At 54.6% G+C, this 18,759-nt stretch overlaps 1 protein-coding gene and 1 long non-coding RNA gene across 2 annotated transcripts; both read left to right on the forward strand.

Annotated features, from left to right (window-relative positions):
* Window positions 1–10,762: 10,762 nt before the first annotated feature.
* LOC128111826 (uncharacterized) lies at window positions 10,763–13,999 on the forward strand. The gene is made up of 2 exons (XR_008218767.1): window positions 10,763–12,505; window positions 13,854–13,999. It is a non-coding gene; the product is annotated as an uncharacterized LOC128111826 (long non-coding RNA).
* A 1,137-nt stretch (window positions 14,000–15,136) lies between these two features.
* On the forward strand, window positions 15,137–18,648 carry Ccdc188 (coiled-coil domain containing 188). The gene is made up of 9 exons (XM_052740235.1): window positions 15,137–16,464; window positions 16,598–16,705; window positions 16,787–16,900; window positions 16,997–17,053; window positions 17,134–17,193; window positions 17,296–17,360; window positions 17,491–17,548; window positions 17,822–17,871; window positions 17,955–18,648. Exons 1-9 carry the CDS (start codon window positions 15,931–15,933, stop codon window positions 18,139–18,141), a joined length of 1,233 nt encoding a protein of 410 aa, XP_052596195.1. The 5' UTR covers window positions 15,137–15,930; the 3' UTR covers window positions 18,142–18,648.
* The last annotated feature ends 111 nt before the right edge of the window (window positions 18,649–18,759 follow it).

Consider the following 18,759-nt stretch of genomic DNA (forward strand, 5'->3'; position numbering starts at 1 on the left):
CCCTGTGGAAGGCTCCTCTTGGCCTGCTACAAAGAGATGGTGAGAACTGAATTCTTCCCACCGGGGGTTCTTGGGACCAGATCTGGAACTCCTCTATGATCCCCAGAAGTGTCCACACCCTCAGCCCTAATGAGACAGGAACATGCAGGCGACAGTGGCTGGGTTTGGGCTGGGGGTAGCTGCTCCTGAGAGAAGCAGCTGGGGGTGGGGGTGGGGGTGGGGGGTATTGCCCCAGGACGAAGAGGCTCCCACCATCAGTTCCTTGGAAGCATCTGGAACATCGTCACGTTTGCTCCCTGCTGTCCCTCTTGGGGGTCCCCCTGCTCCCCAAATCCCACCTGCCTGAACCTTGCACTGTAGCCTTTTCTGGGTCTCTGCTCCCCAGTGCCATGGTCCCCCACACAGTCCTGACCTCAGCTCTCACAGCTCACCAGCCACAGGATGAGGAGGGACCCATGGACTCCTTCCCAGCCCTCAGCTGTCCTTGTGGCCTATTTTACAGGCGCTTGCTCTGACCACCTACTCCTGCTTTCTCATGACGCTCCCAGGATTCTCCACGGTCCCTGATCCCATGTGGGGGCAGCCCGGCCTCGTGCACAAGTGTCCCCTCCCCACAGCCGGAGGGCTCAGTTAATGACATGGAGGAGAGAAGGTTGTTAGCCGAAATGTGTTATTAATGAGGAGATCTAACTAGGCAGGCCACTAAATCACTTAGCCTCACCCAGATCCCTGGGGAATAGTGTGTGGGAAGGGGTCAGGCCCTGAGAGGGACTGCCAGGCTGCAGGGTGGACCTGGGCACAGAGACTGCACAAGCCTCAAACAGCAGTGGGGGGCGGGGGGGAAGCCACCTGACTGACTGAGTTCTAAGGACCCTAAAGCCTCAGTACCCATGACCGTGGCTCCCCTCATTTCAAAACCACTTCATAGACAGATAAAGGGAAGCAAGCCATGAGAGTGGATAGCCCCGAATGTAGAACAAGAACTAAGACCAGGTCTCTCCCCAGCTTCTGGGTACAGGGAAACCCCAAGTCCCCAGCAACTGGCCGCTCAGCTGGCCCACGGGTAGCAGTAAACACGAAGGTGGGGAGTAGAGTCACTGTGCCACCCACAGAGTCAGTCAAGGTCACCAGATACTCTGTGAAGAGGACATCTGTGCATGTGGGAAGGCAGATGGGTGGGGCCATCAGAGGAGGTTAAGAAGCAATCAGGGCCCAGGGAGCCAGCATCCCCCTCACCGCCTCCTCTGAGCCCCAGGCCTGGAATCAAGCCACTGCTGAGATGAACCTGCCAGGCCCTGGGTTGAGGCAGGAGGATCAGGAACCAAGTGCTAGGCAGACGTAGGACTGACCTTCTGGACCTTGGGTAGCTCTGCCCCTCTCAGGCCTATTTACCCATCCAAGTGTGACGGTGTATGTGGCAGGGGAAATAAGGGAACCAGTGTTTCAACCAAATGGTGAATCTGGGCCAGGCTTATAACCATACCTTCTTGCCTGTGGGACTGTCTTTGCTGAATGACAGGAAGTCCCCTTCCCATGGTGCCACCACCCCAGGCCCTTTATTTCTCCAGCTGTGTCTTTTCTGCTTTGAAAAGTTTTAAAGTCTCAAAAAATAACCCACCTTCTTCTACCCTGGTGTGTTCACCATGAGGTGTCAGGGTCACTGCCCCATGGTTTCCATTGCCAACAGCAATGATGGCCTCTGAGCTAGGGAATGGTGGCTGTGGCCAGGCTGCCTCTGCCATCGAGGCCTGTTTCCTGATGAACCTTTATAATGGGGGTGACAGTGGGAATGGGGACCATAAGTGCTCTTCCCAGGGCATGAAGGCTAGAGATCACCCTTCCCAGGGGACAGTCTCTTCCTCTTTGAAACTGAAATCATGTGGGACACTAAGCCTCCATGCCAACCTCTTGATTTCTGCCTCTTCTGTGACTCTGCCCAAATTGCCATTACTACTGTGTTGGAACAGCGCCATGGCCTCTGGGACACCCCACTCACACATTAGTATCAATGGAGCCATCTTGGGCTAGATCCCAGGAGGACCGAAGAGCTGAGCCCACAGTGGTCCAGAAGCCTTTAACCCATTCTCCTCCTCCCATCTGAGGCATCCTGGGTAAGCACCCAGTGTCACTGGAGTGGAGTCTGATCCCTTCATGCCCATGTCCAGAGCCAGCCAGTCTACTCTGGACTCACGATGACACTGGCTGTGGACAGTGGCTCTGCGCTCTCTTGTAAGTATGGTGACTAAGGATGACCCTGCTCAGAGTCCTGGCGAGTAAGAGGATGTGAAGGGGTGAACAGCACAGCAATGTCTGACTAGGCAGGGTAGGAGAAACTGTCCCGCATGAGGGGCACCAGACCCCCAGATTCTGTCCCTGTGTTGGTAGATTCTGCCAGGTCCAGGATGCAAGCCCTCTCACTGGAGCTGCCCGCCTCCTCTCCTAGCAGATGAAGGCCACAAGCTCACAGAACGAGGGCAACACTAAGGAACTATTCACGTTAGTGAGGAGGGGTGGGTGGATGGCTCTAGGACAGATCTCAGAGCATGGTGGGAACTAGAAGGGCTATGGCAGGCAGAGGACCAGGAAACAGACCATGGGTGTCTGAAGATGCCGTAGTCTGCAGCCTTGAGATTCGAGATGCCTGTAGGGATGGGGAACCACTGAGCCTGCCCTACGACCACACACAGCCAAGAAGGACAAGGGAAAAGACAGCCTTCACCATGTAGCTCCAAACTAACTTTCTGGGCACAGGTGTGCTATCCTCACCCTCCAGATGTGAATTGAAGCTGCCCCTGGCTTATGGCCTAGAAGCAAATGTGGCCAGGAGGCAGAGACTCACCACTTTGCAGTGCCAAGGTGCCCGCAGTGCTCAAGGCATCAGCAACTTTGATAGGCTTTCATTTAACTTTCTCTTTATTATAATTACTTAGAAAACTATTAAATGTAGTTATTAATCATTGAGTAATTATTATCTGCTCTTGTATTAATTATCTGGCCACCGGGAATGTCACCAAGATTTAAGATTTTTAATTGTTAATAGTATTTCCCAAACACAAGAGAAATTTAGTGCAGTCCAGCTAAGGTGGGCCGGGGCCGCCTGGCTGCAGGGAACCCTGCTTGTGTCCACATGACTGAGGCCTCGCCAGCACATTTTTGGCCCCAGCAGGGTTCTGGGGTAACTAAACCCTAACTCCAGTCCCATCCTCTGAGCCTTAAGCCCCCCACCCCCAGCGTTTTGCTGTGCTCAGGCACCCCTGCCCAATGTAGGCCAGGGGGGGCAGCAAAATGCCTGTTACAGGAGAGGAGCCACCTATAGCCCTGCTGTTCCAGCTGAGCCTGGGCTCCCTGGAGTCCCCAGTGTCCCCAACAGTACAGACACTGCTTCCAGGAGTACTCCTCTCTGTGTGCCCTGGACGGCCCTGCAAGGATAGGGTACACTTTACCAGCAGCCAATGGGCTGGGAAGCCCAGTGGGACATCCAGCACCGAGAAAAGACATTACATGGCAGTGGTCCACCACCACAGGGGGCCCAGCCACCTGCTCACTTCCCACGGTCCTCCTTGAGATGACTCAGAAAGGACTCCATGATGTCAGTTCACAGCACCCTTGGTGGCTACCCATGAGTGGCCTTGCCCTCTGGCCCAATTGCCTACTATCTGTGACATTGTTTCACTCTGCCCAATATAAGAGTAAAGCCTGGGGCCGGAAACCAGCACCAGGGCTCTGAGTGCCTTGCCTTGTGAGCGCAATGCAAGGAAGGGCTCAAGGAATAACTGGGTCCCTCTCCCAGGAGCCCATCCTTCTAGAGAGGAAGTGATAAGCCCAGTGGAGGGGTGCAGGGCAGACAGAGATCTGAGTGCTTCTGCCCATTCCCTACCTCACTACTTCTCCTGCCCCAGCCTGGTCAGCGACAGAAGCTGGGTCAGTATTTCCAGGCACGGTGGCACATGCTTGCAATTCCAGCACTCAGAAATCTGAGGCAGGAGGATTGCTGCAAACTTGAGACCAGCCTCTGCTACATAGTGAAGGCCTAGACTAGGCTACAGAGTGAGACCTGTCTCAAAAGAAAAAAGGAGTGGGGAGGAGGAGGAGGAGGAGGAGGAGGAGGAGGAGGAGGAACTTGCTGGGCTGTTGCTGAGACGGTGGGACATGGGACTGTCCCTCCAGATCGGTTCTGTCTTGTCCTTGCGCCTGCCCCACAGTATCTGCTCCCACAAACGACTGTATTAGATATCTTTCAGCAGCAGCGTCATGGAGGAACAACACAGGAACAACGGCAAGCTCAAACTCAGCATGGACTTGTCAACATGGAAGATGTGATGGGAAAAGAAGGGGGATGATGCTCACACAACGATGAGTCAGTGATGGTAGAGGACGTGGTGGTGGTGATGGTAGACGGTGACAGCAAGATGGTAGTGGAGACCATGATGGCTGTGATAAAAATAAGGGTGATGGTGGTGGTGGAGAAAATGTAGTGACAGAGGTGGAGACAGAATGGTCGGTGAGCTGATGGTGAAGGCGATGATGACAGAGATGGTGTGACAGTGGTGATTATGATGAATGGCACTGTGGAAGCGGTGATAATCGTGGTGATTGTGGTGGTGGTGATGACAGTAGTTGATGGTGTGGTGTGATGGTGGTGGTGATAGTGAAGATGGTGATGGTGGTAATGATAGCTGGTGGTACCATGGTGAATGTGATGATGATGATGGTGGTAATCATGATGGTGATGGTGGCCATAGTGGTGATGGTGACAATAATGACGGTGGTGATGGTGGTGGTGATGATGGTGGTGGTGATAATGGTTGGTGGTTTGGTGATGGTGGTTGATGGTGTGATGATGATGATGGTTGGTGATGTCATGACGATGGTGGTTTGGGGATGATGGTTAGCGATGCAATGATGATTGGTGATGTGATGACGGTGGTGGTGGTGGTGGTGGTGGTGATGATGATAATGGAGGTGAGTTATGTGTAGTGGTGCATGAATTTAAGCCTAAAATTCAGGAGGCAGAGGCAGGATGATCTCTGTGAGTCCAAGGCCAGCCTGGTCTACAGAGTGAGTTCCAGGACAGCCAGGGCTATACAGAGAGACTACATCTCAAAAAAAAAGTGATAGTAGAGGTGATGTTGGTAGGGATGGTGATGGTGATGGAGGTGGTGATGGAGGTGGTATGGAGGTGGTATGGAGGTGGTGGCGGAGGTGGTGATGAGGTAGGGATGAGGTAGTGACGGAGGTGGTGATGGAGGTGGTGACAGAGGTGGTGACGGAGATGGTGATGGAGGTGGTGATGGAGGTGGTGACAGAGGTGGTGGCGGAGGTGGTGATGAGATAGGGATGAGGTAGTGACGGAGGTGGTGATGAGGTAGGGATGAGGTAGTGATGGAGGTGGTGACGGAGATGGTGATTGAGGTGGTGATGGAGGTGGTATGGAGGTGGTGGCGGAGGTGGTGATGAGATAGGGATGAGGTAGTGACGGAGGTGGTGATGGAGGTGGTGACGGAGGTGGTGATGAGGTGGTGATGGAGGTGGTGATGGGGTGGTGACAGAGGTGGTGACGGAGATGGTGATGGAGGTGGTGATGAGATGGTGATGAGGTAGTGATGGAGGTGGTGATGGGGTGGTGACAGAGGTGGTGATGGAGGTGGTGATGGAGGTGGTGACAGAGGTGGTGATGGAGGTGGTGATGAGGTGGTGATGGAGGTGGTATGGAGGTGGTGATGGAGGTGGTATGGAGGTGGTGACAGAGGTGGTGATGGAGGTGGTGACGGAGGTGGTGATGGAGGTGGTGATGGAGGTGTTATGGAGGTGGTGATGGAGGGAAAGATCGAGGTAGGGATGATGATGTGATGATGATGGGGGTGACAGCAGTGGTGGAAGTGATGAAGGTTACATGGTGGTACAGGTAATCATGTTCTTGGCCACAGAAGTGATGGTAAAGACCCAGCACCCCAGACAAGCACATCCTCTGCCTCCCAGAATGGCTGCTCCTGAAGGTAGGAAGAACAGAGCTCTGACAGATCTTGACAGGGCAGTTAAGAGTATCTTGAGCTTAAAAAAAACATTTAATCTTGGTTAAAAATAAATAAGTGCAATTATTGGAAAGAGAAAAAATAGGCTAGTGTTTACTGCAAGTGAATGAAAAGTAATTACTCTAGGGAAAGTCCCCTTTCAGGATGCTGGGAGTCATCCCTCTTCTCCCTCCTTTCGGGTTCACTGGAAACTGGTAATTACAACTTTGGAGGGAGCCGGGCAGTGGTGGTGCACGCCTTTAATCCCAACACTCAGGAGGCAGAAGCAGGGGGATCTCTGAGTTTGAGACCATCCTGGTCTTCAAATCGAGTTCCAGAACAGCCAGGACTACATAGAGAAACAGTGTCTCAAAACAAACAAACACACACACACACACACCACACACACACACACACACACACACACCACACACTCACACACACACACATACACACACACACATACACACAACACACACATACACACAACACACACACACAGACACACACACATACACATACCACACACACAGTCACACACACACTCACACACACAGACACACAACACACACACAATACACACACATACACACAAAACACACGCACATACACACAGACACACACTGACACACAACACACACACCCATACACACACACAAAACTCACAGACACACACATACACATACACACACACAAAACACACACACACACACACACACCTTTTGCAGGGCCTGGCAGAAGCAGTAGTGTGGAGTGGCTTTGCTCAGCACCCCTAGAGTGCATTCCCCTTACATCCTTTAATGACAAGGCATGTGCCCTCAACGATGCCCATAGCAACTCACTCTTGCTCATCTGCACTATGACCCCAGATAAACCCTTCCGAGCCTGTGAAGTGGATGGTGACAGCATCTGCCCTGGGTTGGTGGGAAGGGAGGGTCAGTGATAGTGCCTGTGTCCCTGTGTCTCTATGTAGAAGGACAGACCTGTCTTCCTTCCCCAGACCCTGATCCAAACCCAAGGGCCTCTCCCTGCTTACCTGGAGGTGGCTTTGTGTCCCCATGCCCTGTGGTAGGATGACAGCCGAAGTCAAAAGCCCTGAAAGAGGGATGAAGGCAGGGTCTGCTCCTGCTGGGTCCAATCTGGCAATGGTTTGAGGGAGCTGGAGTCAGAGCAGCCTGGAGGCCAGGTAGGGGTGCCCAGGAGGAGCTGTACACAGTCCGCCGTCAGCCGAAGACTCCAGGTCCTGCTGCACATGTCCAGGGCTCTACCCTGGATCCAGCTGGGTGATGTGCCTTTGGTTCCCAATGAGATCAAGCAGCACCATTAGCTTGGACCTCAGATGTGTCTTCCTTGGTGTGCTCGGCTAGGCTAGCCTCATCACATCCATTCTCCTCTCCTGGCTGCACAGACACCTCCTGTGGGTGACCCAGGCTTGACCCCCAGGCGGCATAGGCCCAGCCTCAATGAGTGCTTGCCTACCGTGTGTGATGAGTGGCCTGGAGCGGCTGCTGTAATTAGTGGGAACGTGCCTCATTTGCCAGGGAGGAAAATCCCATCTTGGAAACACACACATCAGATGCAAGTTCAATTTTACCCAAGGGGCCATAAAACCCCTTTTCCAATCACCTGGCACTGTTGGCTGCCAGCAATGTTAATCCTGGCCATGTTATTTAGAGCTGAGACATCACTTGGGGAAAAAAAAAAAAAAAAACAGGTCCAAGACCCTCCCCGAGGAGCCCCTGATTCTCCTGCAGAGGCCCCAAAGATAGATGAAGTTCTCCAGAGGTGGGCTCACTAGCAGGTGGGGAGACGGAGAACCCGGATGGCTGCAGGGACTGCCATACACGGGGAAATGTGGTCCCGCTTGCTTATAGACATTGTCCTTCTGGTCCCTCATCACCTGCCTGCCCCATCCTCCCTCCAAGATCGGTACTATCTTCCGGCCTATCATTAGAAATCGTTTCCTTGATTACTGGGGTAACAATGAAAACACGTAATTGAATCTCCAAGAAATTACCATTTTTATAACTCGCGCCTAGTTCCTGAGATAAATTAAACATCTCTCTTGTATTGCAAGCAGCTTCTGGAACATGAGCGAGGGACAGATACTGCCCTTTATCACTGATGCGGGCTTCAGCGAGAAGACGCTGCTGCCTCCTGGGAGGCCTGGCGGCTCCTGGCTAGCCTGAGTGGCTACACAGCCACCAGTCATAGGGGGGTGTGTGGTGGGGTGGCTGGCGTCTCCGCTGGCGTCTCCGCTGGCTGACTGGGTGAGGCTGGGGGGGTAGGCGAACTTTTAGCCCATGCTCCCTCCAAAACACAAGGTTGAAGCCTCTAGCCCAGCAGCTTGCTAGGGGGTACGATCCAAGGAGCTGGAGGAAGTGAGGCTGAGGATCCAGGCAGAGACTGGGACAGCAGGTAGTGAGGCAGAAGACTGGGGGGGAGGGCAGTGAGCAGGGTGTGTGAGAGTGGAGAGGAACGGGAGCAGAAAAGGGGAGCCCTGAAGGTGGGACACACAGCATAGTGAGACCAGAACTCATCTTCTTTGGTGAAAGGCCCAGGGCCCGCCCACCTGGTCCACAGACATTTCAAAGTCAGGCAAGTGAGGGTCTGCTGAGGGTGCTCCCATGCAGGAGTGGCCAGGAGGACTGGGCTGTGTGTGAGAGGGAGGAAGTGGGTGTGTGGCGGATGGAAGAAAAGTTTGCAGGATCCTCCGAGGGCTCGCAGCCGTGGTGGGCACTGTGCTGGGAGGTCAATTCCCATGGCTCTTGCTGGCTGAGGGAGGGGAGACTGCAGGCCCCAGGACTCAGGGGTACGTTTTATGTACTTGCCCTCGGTGTTCAACAGAACCAGCTTTAAACAGCGGGGCACAGAGAGAAGCCCCTGAAGAGACCAGAGTGGGGAAGGGCCAGCGCATGCACACGAAGATCTGCTCTCTGCGTGAGAGGAAGGGTGACTCAAAAAGCAGTGTCCCATCGTGGCCATCTAGACAGACTCAGGCTCCAAGGCTAGAGTCACCAGGAGCTGGAACTCTGGCTAGCAAGGCAGGACTTCCTCCTCTACAGTGGGCAGGTGGTCTTTGGTGGAACATGGGAAGTGAAATGGGGAGTCACCACTCTGAGGGGCTGGAGGCACCACACCAGCCAATGTGCCCCCCTCTCCATCACCCTCCCTTCCTTCTCGGTCCTCCCTCATCCTGAAAAACCTCTGTCACCCAAAGACTTACCTGGAGGCTCTGAAGGAGTCTCATGGTAAGAGCAGTGTGCAGCCTGTCTACTTCCGGCCACGGGAACCATGCTGGGGCAAGGGGCTACTACAGTACCACTCCACGGGGTACACATGTACTAGAGTCTATGGAGGAGACAAAACTGGGCTTACCAGCTCCGCTTCTGACTTGTCCTCTGGAGCCCCATCCCAGGAAGGCTCTATGGATTGAGGTGGAGCCCTGCCCAGAGCCTGAAGGCATCAGCCAAGCCAAGTCACTTGGGCTGAGAAGGCCACAGCTAAAAGTCCTGATGAAGGTCAGGAAAATGGCAGAGTAGGCTCTGAGCTCTACATTGAATTCCCAAAGTCCTGTCCCCAGCACACAACTGAAGGTGTGTGTCCCCCCCGAGGCCGTAAGATGCAGCCTCAGACACTGTGCTCACTCCAGGCTCCAGGTTTTCCACCCCAGACCAACCGCAGAGTAGCAGCTTTGGGTGCCCATCCCCTGGTGGGTGATCGCCACCCTCCTAGAAATCCGTGCTGCTCCTCAGGAAGAACAGCTTGGAGCCCCTGGGCCATTCTCAGCCAAGATGTCAAAGATCTGGGACCACCCTGAGCTTCCCTGCTCACATAGCTGCGAGACTCCTTATCCCAGCTCTAACTGCCCTGTAGCAGAGGAAAGCCGATCCAGAGCTGCCCACAGGAGAGATGGCGGAACCCCTGCACAGTGCTGAGAACATCTAGGATAATTTACTTCAAAGGAAGCAGTGGGGAGAGGAATACCCTCAAACCTGCGAGAGTTGTGACCACATGGTTACCCATCATGGAAACCACAGACTCAAGCCAGGGTGGAAGCTTTGCCCCTGCTCTGCCCTTCCCTGGCAGAAGTTTCAGCCTGGGTGGATTCACTCTTCTATTTCTGCCCTGGGCACTGGGCCCCAGGCACCCGTGCCTGGTCTGCAGGATTGAGGTGCCATCTGGTGGCAAACATAAGAACTGCATGCTACTCTCGCTCTGCCTGCCACCAGCGTGGGAGGGCCAGGGGCCAGCTTTTGGCAGCTTGAGGTGACCTCTCATTTGCCCGACGTCCGCTTTAACCTAAGAGTCCTGGTGTCCAGATGCAGAAACAGGCCTTGGGAGCCTGGCACTGTTGCCCGCACTGACAGGCCAGTACCCACCAGGAAGAGGGCCAGTTAAGACAGAACAAGAGAGTCGAGAACCCATATCTGGTCCCAGTAAGGTGAACTTGGTAACTGACTAAGGTGAACTGACCACCAGGCAGTCCATTCATGCTGACATTCTGGATACCACTGTCCTTCTAGAAGTGACAAGAGAAGGCATCTGACCCTTTCTGGGTGGGATTCCTAGGTAAGGAGAGAGGTCCCCAGCCTGGGCAGGGACGGCATGTTTGGCTCACACCCAGCAACCTCCTGGAGCACAAGAACATGGTGGCCAGCATGTCACCTCCCAGCATGAGGCCTCAGCATCCTGGAATGATGGTAATCTGCTGGGACTGTGTCATCCACAGGAGGGTTGTCTTTACCATTCTTTTCTTTCTGATTCTTAAATTTAAAAACATGAACAGTAGTGTCCATAGAGTGACCACGGAGGAGAGAGACAAATGGCCTGTCACTACACACATCTTGAGAGCACAAAAGCCACACTGGGGACTGGGCAGCCCACGGGTGTACCCTCCCTCCAAGAGCTTTAGCCTCTGAAATGGGGATCCCCAGAAGGACCTCAAGGACCCAGCCCACCTAGTGCCTTCTTTTGGGGGTATAAGACATAGAGAGTGGGTCTCACTGTGTATCCTACGTTGGCCTCACACTCATGGCAATCCTTCTGCATTAGCCTCACACAATCCTGATACACACAAGTGTGAACCTGCATGCCTAGTTCTAAGGCCCACACCATCATCCGGGACCCAGCTCCCAGCTTGTTCTGCACCCTGCCCACTGCAGACTGGGGAGGGCAGAGGAGGTCACACAGCTCCGAGAAGCATGTGTCTACCTTACCAGGAACAGAGACCTAACAGCCCCTACCTTCTGGCCCTGGGATGCCTCTGTCACTTAGGCCACTTCATCCCTCATCTGTCCCTCTGGTTGTGAGTCTAAGGATACCCGGGAGATCCGAGGCCATGACTCAGAGCCACAGCCAAGTGTTACTCTGCATCTCTAATAGACCAAAGGAGAATTCATGCCTAGGCCACACCCTAGGTCCTGAGAAGGAGGTAAAAGGAGTGACCTGAGTCCCAAGTGAGAGAAGGCAATCCCAAGGCCTCTCCAGGAATGTCCGAAAATCCCCAGGTCCATTCATTGGGGTCTGCTAGGATCCTCTAGTCCTACACAGATGCTCCGAGGCTGCAAGTGGAGAGGGTGGGTCTGGGCCAGAAGCCAGGGTTAAAAGCACAGAGATGGACCAGGCGTGGTGGTGCATGCCTTTAATCCCAGGACTTGGGAGGCAGAGATAGGCAGAGTTCAAGGCCAGCCTGGTCTATAGAGGGAGTTCTAGGACAGCCAGGGCTACACAGAGAAACCCTGTCTTGAAAAAAACAAAAAACAAACAAAAAAGTCCAAGAGATGGGAACCCCTCATGGGTGAGGCTGGTTCTGTGACTCTGAGTTTACTCAGGCCCTGAAATGAAGGTGGGACATTGAATGCCAAGGCCACCATGTGGCTCCTGTCTTCATCCCAGGCCAGCTGCAGGCAAGAAGCTGTGGACAGCACGAACTCTCCCCCACACACACTTCTTTCCCCAGCATCCCCTGGGCACCACCAGCCAAGGAGGGATGAGTATGTCTGAGTAGCTAGCCCCTTACCACCACTCCAGGCTCCTCAAGGCCATTCGGGTGTCATGGCAACATGGGCAGGAAGCGGCTGCCATGGCAACTGGTGTCCAGGGAAGTGTGCTGCCTAGCAACAGGGGCCAGGGCCACTCTAGCTCCTAACAACACACTCTCGTTTCCCACACTTTCTGTGTGGCTGTGAGTCTCTGCACCTCTCCAGGTCCTCTACCCAGCTCTTCTGCCTGGAGCCAGGGCTCCACACAGACCCTCACCCCAATCCAACACACCAGTTCGCAGGTTGGTTAACGCGTTAGCACAGCTGACGCTCTAAGCAGGAACCAGCCACGCTGCAGACTCAGGATTCTTCTCTCCTTCTGGACTCCCCCCTCATCCCAGGACACTCTGGAGCTCAAGACCATACAAGGACCATGGAGACAGAAAAGGCATCTTCAGGGCTGGCTCTGAGAGAAGCCAGCCTTCCAAATAGGGCACAGCTCAAGCAAAGGTAAGGTGATCAGAGAATGTGGGGTTCCAGATTAAGGTAGGCACCCTAGGGTCTCAGACAGGAGTGCAGAAGAGCATCTAAAGTGCCCTGAGTCCTTCCTCACGACTGCTCAGCAGCTGTAGCCCAACCTGAGCATCTGGAGTTGCGACCTGAGGACCCTAGCCTACAGCCTCTGTGTGAGACTGTTCTAGTCACACAGGACAGGAGTCCCTAAGAACCCTCAGCATCTACTGGGAACTTACCAGGCTGGAGACACAGAATACAGGGTGAAGCCACCACAATGTCAGCTACTCAGGGCCTTTGCTGGTGCTGCCCTTCACCCCTACCCACAGCCACCTCACACCAAATACCATCCAAGGGCCTTCCTAGCATGTCCTGGTAACCATGAGACCCCAGAGAGGAGTGGACAGGCAGAGGGCTTGGAAGACCTAGCACCCTCCAGGGAACCGAGTAGGGAGCTGCTGAGTAGTTTAGGACACACTGAGGCAACTCCAGGCCCTTCCCATTACACTATTGCCAGTCTCTGCCTGTTGCTATGGGTGTATATGTATATGTATATGTCCCATCCTGGGAAAATGCAGAGCTCCAGCTAGTGTGGCCAGCCGGGCCCAGCCCGAGCTGTAATTGTAGTATACACCGCTTCCTCTGCCACTGGTCTCAGTGGCTTCTGCTGGGTATTCATTCCAGGTCTGCAAGACAGCAGGAGAGGGACCATCTGTAAAGGGACAGCAGTGAACTGAAAACGGAATCAGAGCAAGCTTGTGCTCCAGTACTGATTATGGCAACTGCCAACAGAACTTTCTAGGCACTCTGTAGGTCTTCATTCCAGACATTGGAGCTGGAGCAGGGAGATGTGTGGCAAGACCCTCACCCTTCTTAGACCTGGACCACCCCTGTAGTTTAACAGAAAAGGCACCTGTTAGCTTTCTCAACTCCCTCATAAACAGAGACCACACATAAAGGAAAACAGAACCAAAGAACCATAAGGGAGAAAAAGAAAACGTAGGCCGCAAAAGATCTTGTTCTCGCCCCAAACCACTCTATTCTGAAGAGAGAACAGGATACTCTGAAAAAAGAAGCTGCATGCAGGGGTTAGCAGTAACACCTCAGGAATTAAAAATACGACCACTGAAATTCAAAGCTTTTTAATGGACCATGATGTGCTACTAACACTTCGGTCAATGACAGGCCACATGTGGTCCCATAAGAATGCATAATATTGAGGACCGAGAGTGTGACTCAACCGTAGCTGCTTGCCTATCATGTGCAAAGGCCTGGGTTCCATCCCCATCACTGCGAAAACCTTTTGGTGGCATTGAAAAACTCCTATCAGTTAATTATGCCGTAGGCACCGAGACATGACGCGGCGCTCACCGTTGGAGTGGGAAAGGAAAGAACACGCCCACGGCTCTGCCAGTGGCACCGAGTGCAGTACCCACGAGGTGCCGTGCCCAGCACTGCAAAACAGCAATAAACAGCTATGATACTCCCTTATGCATGTACCGCGAGACGTTTGTTATTTTAGAGTGTGTGGTGTTTGCCTGTAAAACACAGCTGAGTTCACGTGAGTCTCTGACATCTAGTGCTCAGTTGTCCCGTTCTGTGCTCTCCTCAGCCTCACACCGCTCCATTCCAAACAACGCAAGGAGCGATGGGTTCTTCACACCCAGGTTCTTCACACCCAGCTTCCACACGGCCCAGGTGTGTAGGAAATGGCACCGTCTAGGCTTACACATGTATACTTTAGAACGCCAAATCATTTACTGGCAAGTTCCTCAGAATGCACCCCACCGTTACACAACACAAGACTGCGTATAAAGTGAGAGAGAAGGGCTAAAGCTCAGTGAGTAAGGAGCTTGTCACTGAGGCCTGAGGACCTGAGTCGGACCCCGAGGAGCCCTGGAAAAGGCCAGGTGTGGTGGCTCACACTGTAATCCCAGTACAGTGAGGCTGAGATGGGCAGATCTGGCCAGATCTGACTGGCCAGATAGCTTGGTCTAGCCTGGTCTAATCAGACTGCTCCAGGCCCCAGCGAGAGACTCTGAAACAAAACAACAACAACAAAAATACTTCATGGACACAAGGCATGCACACGATGAACATGCAAGCAGGCAAAACACACATACACACAAAATACAAATAAATAAATCACACACGTGCATGTACACAAAAAATATTTGTTTTAAAGTAAGGGAGAGTTAAGACTTGAAGGAATTGACATACAAATATTAAAGACACACAGGAGGGACCCAACACCTGCTGGGAGTTCCAACGAAGTGGGGAACAGAAGAGACTTAAATCGATGAGATATTACACCCCAAGACGGAAGGAACATCCATGGGGGAGCAGAGATGGCTCAGCAGTTAAAAGCAGTTCCTGCTCTTGCAGAGGACCAGACTTCAGTTTACGGTACCCACAGCAGGTGGCTAACAATCACCTGTACCTCGAGTTTCATGGGATCCAGTGCTGTCTTCTGGCCCCCAAGGGCATGCACACATGCGCATATACACATACACACAGAGATACACATGATACATACAAATAAAAAGATATTAACTATTAAAAATGAAAAACCAGTTAGGCGGTGGTGGCACTCCAAAGCTACACAGAGAAACCCTGTTTCAGAAAAAAAAAAAAAAAAAAAGCAAAAACAGAAGAGCTAGGCTGGGGGAAGCTCAGGGATGGAATGGTTACCCTGTACGCACAAGACCCTAGACTGCATCCCCAGCACTGCCAGTAAACAAAACATGCAACTTGGCCACCAAGCACCCAGAACCGTGAGCAGCAAGACATCTGTCAGCATGGAACGTCGGGGCCTCTGGGGTCAGAGAGGGCCGTCAAGCAGAGCACATCCTCGGACCGGCTTTCCAGCCTGACCTCAGGCAGGGTAAGACGCCTCTAGACTCACGTGGTGTCATGTCAGCTGTTCCCACTCTTAAACAGACATGAGCATGATTTAACCTGGGCTCAGAAGCAGGTCGTTGGCAACCTGACTGGACCTGAGGGCATAATCAAAGGGGTGGGGTCTTGATGGTCTTACCTGTCCACCTTTAGTCAGCCGGATCCTGACAGGGACACACACTTGGGTGGTCATTGTTGTCACACTTGATCTCTCCCAGGGCAATTTTCCCTAGAGCCAGCCTTCTGAGACTGAACAGGCACCATGAACATTCCTCCACACACAGAGGGAACACGTAGTTGCAGGGGCTTCGGAGACAGTGAGAACAGGACTGAGACAAGAATGGACCACTAGCCTTGCTTCTGCCCCAGCCCATTGTGACCTCCCTGGCTGTACCCAGGCCTTTGTGACTGTCACCCTGGGTAGATTTGTGAGCCAGGGTGACATCTAAAGTGCCCTCAAAGAGAGTGGCAGGTCAGCCAGGCCAGAGCCTGGACCTGGGGTCAGAAAGGGGTCACAGGGAGGAATGGAGGGGCCAAACCCCCTGGGGCCCTGTGGACACTCTCATCCCCAGTGTCCTCCAGCCCCAGTTTCAAGCAGTCACGGAGGATGCCTGGATCAGCCCTGTCAGGGATATGTAAGGTGGCCCTGTCTGGTCCCCCATCAGTCCACTCAGTCATTAGAGTCTTCCAGACCTTTCCCTGCTCCAGGGACAGGGGGTGGGGGACCCAGAGTGGGAGGAGAGGCACCTGGAATGTTTCTGTCAAGTGAAGAAGCAGAGATGCCAAGGCAGAGAGCTCGAGAGCCAGCAGGGTCCAGACAAGAAGTGGAGGCCGAGGTAGAGTGGGGCTGGCCCCTGCATCCAGGGCATGAACAGGTGCCACCTAGGCAGGCAGCATCCCCCACCTCAGGACCCAGGCCCTGCCCATGTCCAACCATGCCTCCCGGAGGAGGAGCCGCAGCCTCACCCAGGACAGCTCCCACGAAGCTCCAGAGTGGGGGGACACTGGGATCTGCAGAGCAATCCTTTCTACAGCTGGAGCAGGAGAACTACAGCCTGGTGAGTGCATCCCGTGGGCCAGTGGGCACTCGCTGGTCCTCAGAGCTCCTGCCCAAGCTCACCTGCCTCGGCTTCCTGCCTAAGAAGCAACCAGGACAGGTGACCCCCCCCTCTTTGTGTCCCTTGACCCCAGAAAAGACAAAACCAGGACCTTCGGGAGCAGCTGGGGGCCCTCCTGGGGCCAGGGCAGCAGTTCCTGCCTCTGTGTGCCGAGCACTCAAGCTGCACAGCCCTGGCCTGGGTAAGAGGGAGTGCGCAGCCCTGGACCCCTGCAGCAGCGCCTCGAGCTGTCCACAGCCTTGGGCATGACCTGGGGGCTTTCCCACCATCCCCTGAGTCTGCCTGCACCCGGCCCCTGGAAGACAGGGCACCTGTGCAGCTGCCGCCGCAGCAGGAGCTCTGCCGGGGCCAAGAGTCCTTTGTGCGGCAGTCCCAGGTGGGCCCCCAGTCCCAGGTGGGCCCCGGGGAAGAGGGGCTTGGCCTGGGGAGCAGGAAGCAGGTTCCTGTGCCCACACTGCCCCTCCCCACCCAGAGTGAGCTGCAACAGATCCGACTGTCCTTTGAGAGGAAGAAGATGGCCATTACTGAGGTGCCTGCTTGGCTGGTGGTGGAAGGGAGCCCCTGCTGTATCCTTGAGTGTGATGCAGGCCCCCCATTCCCTGCCCCCAGGTGTGGGACGGTGTGGCTGAGGTACACATGGCTCTGAACAACCAGGCCACCGGGCTCCTGGTAGGTCATCAAAGGGCCGTGGTAGGGATGACAGCCTTGAGAGGCAGTGGGTATGGCACAATGGAGGGGCAGAGGACCAGCTTCACTTCCCCTGCCTCCTAGAACCTCAAGAAGGATATCCGGGGTGTGCTAGATCAGATGGAAGACATTCAGCTGGAGATTCTGGGGTGATGCGGGGAACCCGGGATGAACCAGGTCGGGATGGGGTGGACCCTTCTCGCATCTCCGGTCCCACAGAAGAGGTGGTGCCAGGGTGGGGGTGAGGGCTGCATGGTCCTCACAGTGTGATTCCCCCAGGGAGAGGGCCCATTGCCGCACTCAGGCTAGGAAGCAGCAGCAGATGTCATGCATGGAAGTAAGTCCTCCCCGCTCCCTTCTGATTCCAGAGTCCCCACCCAGGGTACTGCTAGGGAGATTCTGAGAAGTGGACCACAGGGACCAGGTCTCAGGGCTAGAGCCCAGTGGTTGCAAGAGACTATCCTTGGGAAGGGAGAGGGGAAGGAGCCCAGCTGGTTGACCCACAATGGAGTCCATATATATTGTGGGCACCTCAGGGCTAGGGCCCTGCCCTTCCCCAGGGCCCCCAAGGTACTGAGAACAGGCTCTGACCCAGCCCCCTCCCCAACAGAAAGACAGGTCACAGCTGGGATGTCCCGAGGGCCTGAAGAGCCAGCTCTGGTAGGTCACTTTCTGGGCAGAGCCCAGTGCCCCAGGATCATCCCCATGGGCATTCCCTACCCCTTAACTGCCACCGCCTGCAGGCTGCTGGCCTTGAGGCTGCTGCTGGGTGCTCTGCTGGCCTGCACAGCGGCCTACGTGTACGTGGTTGACCCTGCACCCTTCGAGGGGCTGGTGCCACCCCTGCTGAGCCGAGCCGCCGTCTGGAAGCTCAGGGCCCTACTGGGCCCCTTCTTGCGCCTCGAGGTGGACGACTTCCTGCCTTTCTAGGCCAGAGGCACAGAGGCCCCAGAAGGAGGAGGCCAGGTGGCTGGTGCTGCCCCCGGGGCCCGGTGGCTTTAACTGGTTCCTGACTGCCTACAGCCCTGCTGCACAGTCCCTACCAGGAGCAGCAGAGAAGGGTGGAGGAGGGGCTTGTCCTGAGGGCTGGGCCTGCAGCTGGACATACAGTCATGACACACTTTGCATGTAAGCTTGTTTCCATGGAAACTGGGGCTTTGGGGGGAAGAGGTTGGGGAACTCTCTGAGGCACTCTGTTGGTCTGGTAGTTGGGGTGTGGTGTTGAGGCCCCTGCCTCAGACCCCAGTCTTGGCTCCTGTCCGCCCTCAAAGGTTTTCCTCCATAAAGGCCCCCCGGAGCATGAGGGGTGTCAGGATGGTCTTCCCTAAAAGGCTACAGCTGGCAATTACGGGAGTCCTTGGGGCTTACCTCCTGGATGAGGCCCTCCTGAGGACCTCAGAAGTCAGAGCCCTGAATCTGCTGACCCACCCAATCTTGTCAACCCTGCCAGGGCTATCAACCCCTCACCCCAGGGTCCCTGTCAATTCAGCCCCCTGGCACTGTCCAAGGCTAAAGCAAGGGGATTCACATTGCTGGATAGTGCCACAG

Source organism: Peromyscus californicus, unplaced genomic scaffold (genome assembly GCF_007827085.1).
Source record: "Peromyscus californicus insignis strain IS unplaced genomic scaffold, ASM782708v3 Scaffold_16__1_contigs__length_79575227, whole genome shotgun sequence".
NCBI classification, from domain to species: domain Eukaryota; kingdom Metazoa; phylum Chordata; class Mammalia; order Rodentia; family Cricetidae; genus Peromyscus; species Peromyscus californicus.